General features: G+C 35.2%; 2 protein-coding genes across 4 annotated transcripts in view; one reads left to right on the top strand and one right to left on the bottom strand.

Moving 5' to 3' along the window:
• Positions 1-107: 107 nt before the first annotated feature.
• Positions 108-3,376, bottom strand: rnf125 (ring finger protein 125, E3 ubiquitin protein ligase). The gene is made up of 8 exons (XM_077220983.1): positions 3,221-3,376; positions 2,624-2,711; positions 2,446-2,534; positions 2,074-2,364; positions 1,945-1,995; positions 1,153-1,261; positions 827-934; positions 108-722 (listed from the first exon to the last, which is right to left on the bottom strand). The coding sequence occupies exons 1-8, from the start codon at positions 3,301-3,303 to the stop codon at positions 654-656; spliced, it is 888 nt and encodes a 295-aa protein (XP_077077098.1). The 5' UTR covers positions 3,304-3,376; the 3' UTR covers positions 108-653.
• Positions 3,377-8,559: 5,183 nt separating this feature from the next.
• Positions 8,560-12,847, top strand: part of trappc8 (trafficking protein particle complex subunit 8) — a 79,674-nt gene continuing 75,386 nt past the window's right edge. Inside the window, exon 1 of one of the 3 annotated variants that reach the window (XM_077220960.1) lies at positions 8,560-8,882. In XM_077220960.1, coding sequence (XP_077077075.1) covers positions 8,726-8,882 — 157 coding nt within the window. In that variant the 5' untranslated portion in view covers positions 8,560-8,725. The remainder of the gene's footprint in view (positions 8,883-12,847) is intronic. The other 2 variants (XM_077220962.1, XM_077220961.1) reach the window with 2 other exon arrangements.

The raw sequence follows: 12,847 nt of genomic DNA, 5'->3' as shown, positions 1-12,847 counted from the left end.
TAGTTATTGATAATGACTTGGCTAAGAGTTTGAGGTTTAACTGCACATTATATAAATTATAAACACACACTTCCTGAAGTCTGCCATGAAAACTTTTCCACAGAATGTTGTTTCACAGTAGAAACTTTTATTTCACAAATATACATTTTACAGTGCAGGATGCAGACCCTGAAGTCATTTAAATAATTAATTCAAACATTAGTCCACAGATACATACTAAATCCTACAAAAAGTGTATATTGCACACTAAAAAGTATATCTCATATCTAAAAAGAAAGTGCAAGAGCAGCTAAATAGTGCAAAATGTTTCCAGCTGATAAATCTTGTTAAAGGAGTAAGCAATAGCCTATATCATAGAATGAACATGTGAAAAGAACTTACATTTATATGATGAAATGGTGTCATATGAAAACAACACAGCTTAAAATAAATCTTGGTCTGATAATCAACATTTTTTTGTTGCTTTAATAGCAGTTCAATCAATTTCTAACCACAGCATTGGTAAATAGTTCAATATCAGATATTCAACTTATCTTTCACTTCACAACTGCTGTTTACGATTATGCCATAATCTTGTATACAAACTTATTTTAGATCTCCAGAAAAAAACGCAGAGAACAGTGTTGTTCATGTTATGTTTCTGAAACTGAGCTCTAAATGTTTTTCATACATGATGCTAAAATTGCACACTGAAGGTTCATCTCATCGGATTGGTGCAGGTTCTGCAGATCAGATAAATAAAGGATTACAGTTAAACATGGACAGTGTGTGAGAATATATATTTATTGGGAAAGTTCTTTGATTTGTGTGCGTGTATATGATTTACAGTTATATCGTCCATGTAGTAGCAGTGGCGCAGGTTGAGATGAGCTACGAAGTCGCGGCTGTAGTACTGCGGATCACCGTGAGGTGTCGCCACACACACTGGACACACCTAGAGGGCGCCAGAGGACACACAACAGTCTTGAGAGAAGCAGTCAGCACTGCCGAGGCATTTCAAAATGAAGGGTGTAGTTAAAATACTTTCTCAAATTAGAATGCTGAGATAAATATATGACTGAAAGGAACTAATGTTTCAAATGAATGCGCTGCAAGTTTAATTCAACACATTGGATATTATTAGAATCAATCACTCTATGAACCCTGACTGACCACACGTCTGCTGTCATTGACATGACGGTCATTGCAGTGATCGCGTAGATCGAGTTCATCCAGTCCGTTATCCTGGCAGTATGGACACACAAATGTCCTCACAGTCAAACTGAGAGAAAGAAAACAATCGGGAAATTAAGTAAAATACTTTTACGTTTTTTTTTTATTTTAAAGCTTAATGCCTCAAGTCTTCTAAAACATTTATTTTACAGACTTGAAGTATTATATAGTAGGCTATGCAATTACAGACATATATAAATAAACGCATGTAAATTTGAAATAACCATATTTTTAGAATTATGTAGCCTAATGGTGCATTATTTGGCCAAAATGTTTGCCGACAAGAAAAATCTGAAAAATGTTCTATAAAATGAGCACCAACTTAACAAGAGGTAGCCACAGCAAAATGTTGCATAGGCTATTAGTCCGGTGAGATATACACAGATTTGATTTAAATAAAATAGATTAAAATAAATTGAATATTAAAAAAATTATTAAAATAAATAATAAAGAATAGATTTTATATATATATATATATATATATATATATATATATATATATATATATATATAACTATTGTGAGAAAGAAACACTTTTTTGGCAATAAACATATGTCATCTAAAAAAGAAAACCCCTGCTCTAGAATGTAATTTGTAGGTTTAGGATTTGTTGAATTACTGGAATAGTGAAAGGGGTTCATTGGAAGGGGTTTTCCATGCTTTTTTGGCAGTGCAGTGTGTTTATGAAAATATGTGGATAAGGAAGTGGATATAGCCTACAGATGTCCTCACCCTTGAGGTTGAAGATTATTTTCCATTAGAGTGATCTCCGTTTGCCATGGCCTGTGAATGAAACAAAATATGAGTTAGCCAAGCCATAGTCTAAGTCAATCAAATGATTATCCTCTTGATGGGACTTACCAATCATCAAGCATCGCCTGCAAATCTTGCTGGGGCGGGGCAGGGTTTGGCAGCAGTGGAGCCGGGGCAGGTCTTTGGGCGACTTGTAAAAGACTCCTTGGGGCAGCATTAAAGGTTGCATTTGCAGGTTGAACTCGAATCCGTGGCATTGGAACGGGCCGTGTGGCAGGAATTAAAAGAGGATGGGCTTGGTTTTGTGGGGCAGGTGCCAGGGTAGCCTGATTGGGCAGACTGACTTGAGAGGCAGTGTTTGTCTGTTGCGCCTGTGAATCTTGAAGTTGGCTGATGAGACTGTTTGTTTAAAATCATGGTAAATTCTTTGGAATTTGACAGAAAAGGCACTAAATGTTGAAATTTGCGCATGAGACTTACGCATGTATGTTTGAGCCTATAGGTCTTCTCAAATAAATGGCATCAAAATTCCCTGGCAGGATTTGGCGCAGTTGCCTTCTACTAGGAGGCTGCAAGAAAAATATTCTTAAGCATTCAGTCTTTAATGAACTCCACTTACAGAAATACTGGTATTAATCAAAGGGCATTTACTTATTACCAATGAATTATTTGCAGAAACACTCATTCTGCAGTATGGGCAGTGAGTCCTGTACCGGAAAGATTGATTGAGGCATCTCTGGCAAAATCTAGAAGTACAGAGAAAGACAAAGAGTGTGTGAGAGAGAGTAAAATAATCAACTATCATCAGGAAGAAGATAAAAGTGGCTGTCAATAGAGGTAACCTTAGTCAACACGTCATGTGATGGAATTTCCCTTTAGAAATACTTTCACTTTTGATAGCTCAGGTTGTTTATCAGAAATTTTAGTTATATGTGAAGGAAAGAATGTAAATGTAGCGCATGAAAAATGAGCTAAATAAATGTCCACCATAAACACTGTTTCCAAATACAATGGCCTTTTTGGAGAAATTGTGATTTATTCAATGAGTTCCATCTGCGATCACCTATCAGTTATATAAATATACTGTATATATTTTTTATATACAAGACATTTCTGTATAAAATTACAAAATATTTAGCATGTTAAGTTATGTTCAATATGTCTTAAAAACTTACAAGATTGATTTAAGTTTGTCTGTTTGAAGTGTCCACATTAAGGCACCAAAATCACTATTTGAAATATAAATCACACTTACACCTTTCCACAGCATGGTGAAGGTTGAGAAGGATTACTTATTTCCCCTCTGCACACAGGACACTCTTCCTCTGAAGCTGACATGTCCAAATTGTCAGATGTCTGCTGGCTCTCTAGTCTGTTGATATCTTCACTTTCAGATTGCAATTACTTAAGTACAGTCAACTTCCTCATTGCCATAAAAAGGGAGTGTATTCTGTAACGTCAGCTTACCCCCTTTTTCTTGGTGATAAATATGAACTGCCTTTATGGAACTCATCTTCTAAATAAAGTGACTTGACTCAGTGACTGTGAAAGAAATGTGACTATCTTTTAAGCTTTTTATGCAATTCAAAATCTGTCTAGTTAAGGAACATTTTTGTATAAAAGCAACATACTGATAAATTGATAATATAGAAGTGAGTTTTGTTGGTAAATGAATACTTACATTATACATGCAATTTTTTTTTTATTATGCCATTTAAAAGGCACTTTTTTTCCTGGGACACTGTAACTTTTCTTTATAAAGTTTTATGCAAATGTTTTGGGCATCCCTGATAATTATAATTTCAGTTTATAATCTGGGCTTTCGAAGCAGCAACTTCATTTGGATATAATTTATACCTTATGGAAACAGTACGATTTCAGTTCTGAAATAACATTTATTGAATCAACAGAAAAAAACACTGTGACGATCTCCTAAGTTACCCCTGGTTGCGGTGTATGCCCTGTGTTTTTTTGGTTTATATTCTTTCTATAAATGTTTGTTTCTCATTGTTTGGTAACTTTTTCTAGTCTGAGTTGCACATTAGACTGATAAAAGACACCAAGAGATTTATTTCTTTATTTTCTTTATTTGGAATTTACATAAATTATTAGTTTTATCCTCATTTGCAAAGCTAACCTTCTGGGTACATGTCTGCAGCATGGTTTCCAGGAGTGGGCGTTTAAGAGGACATGCGTCCTTCCTGTTCCTCATTTTATGCCATCCCAAAGAATTCTGGGTGTAGGCCACTCAAAAACATTATTCATTGGATGAACTCAATTAAGTTGTGGGCAGGATTTCCATCCAATAAATATATGTAGCCCCAACTCAAACTGAGTACATCCATTCAACAGAATGTAAATTAGCTAACTTAACTCATTTGTATCAAATAGATCAAATCCAGGCTAGATTTCTTGATTACTGGTTCCACTGATGCAACTGCCACCCCCCCCCCCCCCCCCCCCCCCCCTTTTGATAATTGACATTAAAATGCACTATACAAACTTAAATGGTTGTAATTCAAGAATGCTTTGGAATACAGACCTAAGTTTGGTCTAGTTTTAAAGAAAACAATCAGCAGATTATTACTGAAGTGAAAGCACTTCAATAAATGACAGTATGAAAAAGTTATGGAAGTTATAATTTACAGTAAATCAAATATACTTTATTAATATATTTATTTTAATATTTTACAAAATATTTTTACTATAAAATTACTATAAAAGGAAAGCTATATATCTAACCAAGTTATGTTCCAAATTTCAAGTTGATATCACAAAAATTGAAGTTCCCATGAGATTTTGTTTAGGCGTAGTACCAAAAATAGCCACCGGGTGCCATTTCATTCCATTAAATTTAATTGTATGCAATCTGCTGTAACAAATTCATAAATTTCTATCCAAATATCACTTCTGTCACTAAATATGGTACCTTGAGACTCAGACCTTTCTGACAATATGTGTTTTGTCAATATTAGAAAAGGTTTTGATAATAAATTATGAAAGATGATGCACAAAAGGGAGGGGCCTAATAAAAAATACTGTTTCTATGGTAACGCAACATCCAATTTCAAAACGGTTTTCACAGGATGAATTCTGAGTCCGCAAGCTTTCAAATGATACCTAATTTATGATAAATACTGAAATATGTGATATAATAATAATAAAAAATGTATTAATATGTAATATATATTATACTTTTTAGAGGACTTCTTACTTTACTTTTTAAAATATATTTTTATCTTTTTTATTGACAAATACTTGATTATGTTTTATTATGAACTTTTAGCATTTAAAACCAAAGTTTCAATTATTAAAAGTGTGTGCATCGACTTTTTGTGACAAAGGTCCGAAACTCATGACGTCGATTTTTTGAGGCGCACTCTTGTCATAAATTCATATATTACTGTTTAAACATAATTTGTAAGAAAAAAAACAGCGCTAAAATATCTATTTAGGAGTCTTAGACCTTTCCAATGATATATAGTTTGTCATAATTAGATTAGGATTTAATAGTAATAAAGCGAAGTAAAGTTAGATATCCCGTATACGGGACCGTGACAGTTAAGAAGACTTAGGTACAACTCCCGAGGCCAGGCTGCTATTAATAATTGCAAGAACAGTAGGACCAATAGCATCAAATGAGTCTTTTAGAAGACGTGGAGGAACAATATGCATGCAACATGAGGATAATTTCATTTAAACAAAAAACTCCCTCAGAAGAGACAAGAGACATCGGCACAAACTGATCAAAAACAGCAGGGCACTCAGAGGAAACGAATAAAAAAGTCAAAGAGGGGGGGATATATTAGATCTAATAGCCTCAATCTTATCAATAAAAAAGTGTAAAAAATGTTCACACAACTCAGCAGAAGGCTCTAAACAAGTAGCTTGGGGAGTGTTCAGAATAGCATTAATAGTACTGAACAGCACAGCTGGCTTATGGGAATTGTTACAGATAGCATTAGAGAGATACTTTGATTTCTCTAATCTAACAGTTTTTTGATATTTAGACAAATTATACTGTAAAATATCAAATGAGATCTGTAATTTATCCTTCTTCCAGCGGCGTTCCGCCCTTCTGAATTCCAGCCTTGTAGCTCGAGTAGTAGCATTCAGCCACGTTGAACTCTAATTTTTTTCACGAATCGTCCTGAAAGGGGCAACTGTATCCAAAATATTTTGACAAGTTAAAAAGAACGATGTAGTTAGTTCTTCGGTATTAAGCCCATGAGGGCATTGAATAATCAACTTCATTTGCACTAAAAGCTTCAGAAAATAATTGAGCAGTTGAAGGGTTTATCGCCCGACAGCGACGTTGTTGAACAGTCACTTTGGAATCACGAGAAATACATATCTCAAATAAAACAGGCAAATGATCAGAAAAAGTGGCATCACAGACTTTTATGATACTAATAGGCAATCCATATGTCAAAACCAAATCTAGTGTGACTACATGTATGTGTGGGACTAACGACAAACTGGGTTAAGTTAAAGGACTCCACAAGATTTAAAAAAGCTTTGGCCAAAGGCCATTGAGACTATGTACAGGAGCTACAAACTACACCAATTATAGCCCTACAGGTAGAAATCAGTGGAAATGTCATTAGAAATGAGAAGGATATTTATCACTGAATTATTGGGCTAATTTACAAGGCCATAGTCAAGAGCATCAAACACAAGACACTTTAAAGCCCTGTTAAGAAAAAGAGAGGAGGAAAACGAAAATCTTCGGATGGACAGTAATACAGAAAGCAACAGAACTTAAAGTTAATCTGTTAAAAGTTATAGTCCAACTATACAGCTACCACCAGTAATAAAACCTTGGTTACTTTGAGGCGCCGCAGTATCTTACATTGTTAGAAAAGAAAAACAAGGATAAGGAATGTAATTCATGTAATACAGACATACAATATTAATGAGTACCACAGCTGTTCAGATCTACACAGACGCATAAAAGAGTATAAGATAGGAGTTGCTTTTACTGTTTACTGTTGCTTTTTCAGTTATCAAAAAGGAAAAGGATCAGTGATGAGTTATCTGTTTATACAGGGGAAATTATTGCACTATTATAAGCAACACCGTGGATATGAGATAAGACCTTTGAAATCAGTTGTTTGTTCAGACTCAAGTTCATCATTGGCTAGCTTACAATAAAGTCATTCGGAAAGTATACCAGACGTTTAATTACAAATACAGCAAACATTAAACAGAATTCAAATGATGGGACTTACAGTGATACTTTTATGGGTACCCGCACATATTAAGGAAATGAAATGGCAGATAAGGCAGCAAAAGAAGCCATACGAAACAATGACATTAACTTAAGTGTTAGTATAAGTAAGAATGAAATCAAGAGTATTATTAAGGAAAGGTTGAAGCCGGTAAGGTGGCAAAAACAATGGGATATGGAGAAGAAAGGTTGATGGATTTACATAATTCAAATGAAAGTGGGAGAGATGAGAAGTGCAGGAAAAAACAGGAGAGATGAGATAATATCAAGGATGAGATTTGGACATACAACACTAAACAGTACACTTTATAAAATGGGTAAACATCATACGGGAAGGTGTAAATTTTGTGAGCAAGAAGAAACTGTGGAACGTTATGCTATACTGTCAGAAATACGAGCCTAAAAGAAGGATTCTGCAAAATCTAGAAAAAAATAAAAATGCAATTTATACTAGGAGATATTTTACAAAATAAAGTTTTATTTTTCAGTATCTTAGAATAACTAATTTGTGGGAGAGGATATAAAACAGTAATTTTGATCCACACTCCAGTTGGTACGGTTATACATAATTTTGTTGTTTGTCAACCGCCAATAAAATCTGAAAAACAAGAAAAAGAAGAAAAACAATTGAAAGGGTGGCCAAACCTTTGCACAGCCTATTTTTCACATTTGATTTTATTTCATACAACTCAATATTGCTACACTAAGAAGTTTTGTCTGAAAAACATCACATTATCCAGCTTTCTCTAGAAACTGAATGGCATCACTTCGATATTTTTTTTAAAAAGACAGAGCAAATTATCATGCAACCTCAGAGGGGTGCCCAAACTTGAGCACAAAACGGCATGTCTGTCTATCCGTGTGTTTAGTGTCTAGGCCTAATATCTACCTACCTGACTGTCTAACGCAAAATCGTCAATGTCAAATTAACATTCATTATATAAGATGTATCAACAATCAACATTGATATGTTCAGGTTCGTTTATAGGCTATGTCCACAATTGAATTTTGTTTCTGCCTCAAAAGTTTAAATCTTGTCATTTTGAATTTATATCTCGCAATTCTGACTTTATCTCTAGCCGTTCCGAGTTAACTCAGATTCGGAGGGGAAAAAAGTAAGAATTGTGAGAAATAAATTCAAAATGACAAGCAAAAAGTTGTAACCTTTTTATTTTTTTTATTCCGTGTTTGAAAAGAGTTTCACACTACTCGGTTTTAATGTTACACTTTTTTTACACAAATTTTAAGTTTATTCAACACCCTGTATTACATATCTGCCAGTCTGTTTTTGTCTATCATAAATACCGAAAGTAAAACGTTATTTACGGCTTTTATTATGGAAGAAGTAGAGCTTTTATTTCATTGCGGAAGTGAAATCACCTGACGCCGCTAAGCTTCTTGGGCAAAATCGATCAGCAGGCAACAGTGGATTTCAACATGTCTGCCGTCGGCTGTCAGTAAAGGAGGTATTTGTTTGCAAGTCAACAGCAGATCCGTGAGCTCGGTGAAGAACAGACGAGTCCCGCGCTCATGGCTCAGTGCGTGCAGTCAGTGCAGGAGTTCATCCAGGACTCGTTCGTGCCGATGGTGGCCGTCCTGTGCAGCGAGGATGCGGAGAGAGTGACCCGCAAAAACAACCTGACTTTCCCCGAGCTGCTGCGGCCTTTCTGCCGCTTGACGTCCGAGGGTAAGAGAACCCAGCTGAGCAGACAACCTCGGATCACACCTCACAACTGCTTATCACTCGAGAAGACGGCTGTTATACATACATACATACATACATACATACCTGTGGCTGTGTGTTATACATACACGCATACTACACTTTCACAAAACCTAGTGAGCTGGCTGCCTATGCTACACTCCCTGAAACTGACTAGGTGCCATTACATTTCAGTTATGCTTTGAGAGGCAGGTCAGTAGAGTTTGTGCGACATGCCTAAAATGCTTTCTTGGATAGCAGCTTACTAGGATTTGAGGCACACTGTAAATGATGTCTAGGCAGGCAGCTCAGTAGGATTTGAGACACACGCCCTAAAATGCTGTTTAGATAGACTGGCAGCTCACTGGATTTTTAGTCACACGCCCCAAAATGCTGTCTAAATAGGTCGGTCACTAAGTTTTGTGAGACATCCTGAAAAACTGTCTAGGTTGGCAGCTCACTAGATTTTTAGGGCCCGATCTTTGTGCGGTGAGGCCCCTGGCCAGATGTCATTGGAGGTTCCCCAGTCACTGTGGATCATAGTGGCAGACCTCTATCTTTAAGTGAAAAGGTCATTTTTTGGTTGATAGTAGTATTAGTTATATAGTTTTCTGGGCCCTATCTTGCACTGTATTCTGAGGGGCCTGGGGCCCTATGGGCAAATGCTGTGTGTGTTTAGAAATTTGGAGCTTTCTGCGCCTTGAGTCCCTGGGGCTTCACTGGTCATGATATGGATGACATGATGATATGACTTAGTGTGATTATCAAATCAAACGCTGCAATTTGATTATATATATACATACTATAGTCTGTTGTTGTGCTGTGTTTTCAGCTGTGTTTTCAGCTCAGTTCACACACAGTAAACGCTGCTTCTCACCAACACAAACGTTGCATGTGCAGTGAGTTTAACGTGCATTTTGGAAACGCAATGTGGACTAACTTCACTTTAATTTCCAGCATTTCTGTGGACAGATGTTTACAGCATTTCACCAGTATTTCGTCAAAACAAAAATGCATCTGAAGATCTGAACGTTTGGAAGTGAAGGATTTAAGGCATAGATATTAGCACTGCAGTGAAAATAATAATTTTAAAGACTACAATTATCAAATATAATTTTTATTTTATTTCACGGGACAATTGTAATTTACAAAAGTAATATATTTATATCTTCATTTTTATAATTAGATTTAAAACAAATATGTATATATATATATATATATATATATATATATATATATATATATATATATATATATATATATATAAACCAGTATCAGTTAACCATGAACGTGAATGTTTTGTTAAATTATTGAAATATTAATTTAAAATCTCAGAGGGTACTTCAAGTAAACAATTTACGTCTAAGGGGTTCAGCTGACAAAAAAAAGTTTGGGAACCCCTGCGCTAGATGTCCTTAGTGTTTCCTTTGTAATTATAATCCAGCCCTGAGTCTGAGTCGTATGACAGGAAAGGGTCACAACCTGAAATCCGATCTGATTTCCGCTCATCTGAGTATTTAGAGACCAGAGACTCAGACAGACACCGCACAGATCAGATTCCTCTGTTGGTGAGGGTAAGATCACCACGGAAATAAAGGTCTGTGTTAGTGGTCGACCGATATATCGCCACGGCCGATATTTGGCTTTTTTAAAATATCGGCATCGGCCGATCAGTTTTTCTGATTGGCCGATGTGTTGGAAGCGGGACTTTTATTTTGACGGCGCTGCAGACTTTTATTTTGACGGGCGGCGCTGAGAACACCACACCTGAGAAGAGAACGGCAGCGTCTGAATCTGATCACACAGCGCTCACTCACATTCTCCGTCTTTCTGTCAGTCATATCTAATACTTTGTAGACAGAACCGTTGGCTACAGAACTGGTAATCAAAGAAAGTAAATGGTGTGTGAAAAAGTAATGCGTTTGCTTTTTTATTATTTGTAACCGAAAAGCCAAACAATCAGGCTAAAATACTTTCGCATTTACCGTCAACATTCAGCAAATGCGCATCTACATCATTTAAACAAATCTCTGAATATCTAATAAAAATTTAATTTCACAAACCTTGCAGATTTAATCGAATCCAACTGTGATATCTTGTGAAGTGTGCATTTGTAGCCTGCATAAACGTGTTCCTGCGAGTGACGGTCCGTGCGAAGTGATTGAATGCGAACAGAAGATCAGCTTCACAGGAGACGCGATCGAAAAACTTTAAATCCTTCATTTTAAAAAATGCTGTGTTATATCCAGTTGCCCACTGTATCATATTCATGTCGTTTTCACTGTGTGCTGTATGTAAAATTAGAGTTACCTTGTCAAAAGTCAAAGTAAAAAATATATGATTAACAGTGCGCATGAAATTACCAGGTTACTGAGTGCCGTTACAGTGTTTACTTGCTTTTTATTCACATATTTTTAAACAATTACTTCATTTGTAAAAAATACTGTAATAGGATTGCAGATTCAAGAAGTTGCCATCTAAAGTATAGGGCCTAAGCATGTTTATTTTTAAATATTTATTAAATTTATCTAATTTATTAAGTATTGATTTATATAAAGTGTATGTATATATATATATATATATATATATATTATATGTGTGTGTGTGTGTATATATATATATATATATTTATTAAATTTATCTAATTTATTAAGTATTGATTTATATAAAGTGTATGTATATATATATATATATATATATATATATATATATATATATATATAGTTTGATATATACATATAAATATCGGCCATCGGCCACCCTGCTCTCTAAGATATCGGCATTGGCCATCAAAAAACCCATATCGGTCGACCACTAGTCTGTGTTGGTCTGTGCTGTTAATCACCAGCCTATATCTAGTAAAGTATATGGGATAATCCTAAAGAGGCAGGCAATCAGATCAACTGGCTCAATTTATGAAGACTGCGGTTGTTTACATTAGCGTACTAGTCTGTGATAGTAATGTTGCCATTAAATCACAATGCAATACTGATATACGCTACTGCTTAAAAGTTTGGGGTCGGGAAGATTTTTCAATGCGTTTTTTTAAAGAAGTATTTTATGCTCACAAAGGCTGCATTTATTTGATCAAAAAACTGTTTTCTATTTGAAAATATTTTTGAAATGTGATGGTAAAGCTGAATTTTCAGCATCGTTACTCCAGTCTTCAGTGTCACATGATCCTTCAGAAATCATTCTAATACGAGGATTTGATGCTTAAGAAACATTTCTTATCAATGTTGAAAACAGTTGTGCTGCTTAGTTTTTGTGGCATACGTAATACTTTATCTTTCCGGGATTCATTGATGAATAGTTTGAAATAATATTTGTTTGAAATATAAATTGTTTGTAATGTTATAGGCCTACATGTCTTTAATGCCACCTTTGATCAATTTAATACATCCTTTCAGAATACGATTACTAGTTACTTTATTTCTTAAAAAAAAAGAAATAAAGGTAGTATACACTTGACAACAGTTGCCATTTTAACTGGTTCATTAAAAAAAAAGACTGTCGCTCTTATCACAAGTAGTATTACTATTAGCCCAGGGATTAGAAACAAAATGTGCAGAAAGTATATTTTTGTGATCTTTGGCCTCCTTTCCATATGTCAACCCGATTAGGACAAAATTAACTGAATTGGCTTCTTGCTACAGAATCTGTCGACACTGGACACATGAACCCCTCAGAAGAACACATGATGGGCAATGAAAAGATTTGCAGACCAGACGTGGTGCAATTCTGAAAGTTTCCTGCAACAAATTCTTTGATTTATTGAAAAATCATTGGAACAAAATAACATTACTAACTGGTTACCAGCGAAACAATTGGAAGGGGCTTTTTGTAAAAAAAAATCTTATTTTATTTGTTTTTAGTGTCTGGTTATTGAACCGCTTTTAATGACATTACACAGAATATCGGCCATTTAGGATTTGTGGGAAAAATATGGC

This window comes from Siphateles boraxobius, unplaced genomic scaffold (genome assembly GCF_051911475.1).
Source record: "Siphateles boraxobius isolate OS27281-9 unplaced genomic scaffold, OSU_SipBor_1 8, whole genome shotgun sequence".
Lineage (NCBI taxonomy): Eukaryota > Metazoa > Chordata > Actinopteri > Cypriniformes > Leuciscidae > Siphateles > Siphateles boraxobius.
Note: the sequence above shows the minus strand (reverse complement) of the source record. Positions and strands in the feature narration are given on the sequence as shown.

Bases quoted from the DNA above. Each gene is read 5' to 3' on its own strand.
- rnf125 (XM_077220983.1), bottom strand. From the start codon at position 3,303: ATGTCAGCTTCAGAGGAAGAGTGTCCTGTGTGCAGAGGGGAAATAAGT. The intron at 2,712-3,220 runs GTAAGTGTGATT...CTGTACTTCTAG, and splicing joins TCACCATGCTGTGGAAAGGT to ATTTTGCCAGAGATGCCTCA. The intron at 1,262-1,944 runs GTGAGGACATCT...TCTTTCTCTCAG, and splicing joins AATAATCTTCAACCTCAAGG to TTTGACTGTGAGGACATTTG.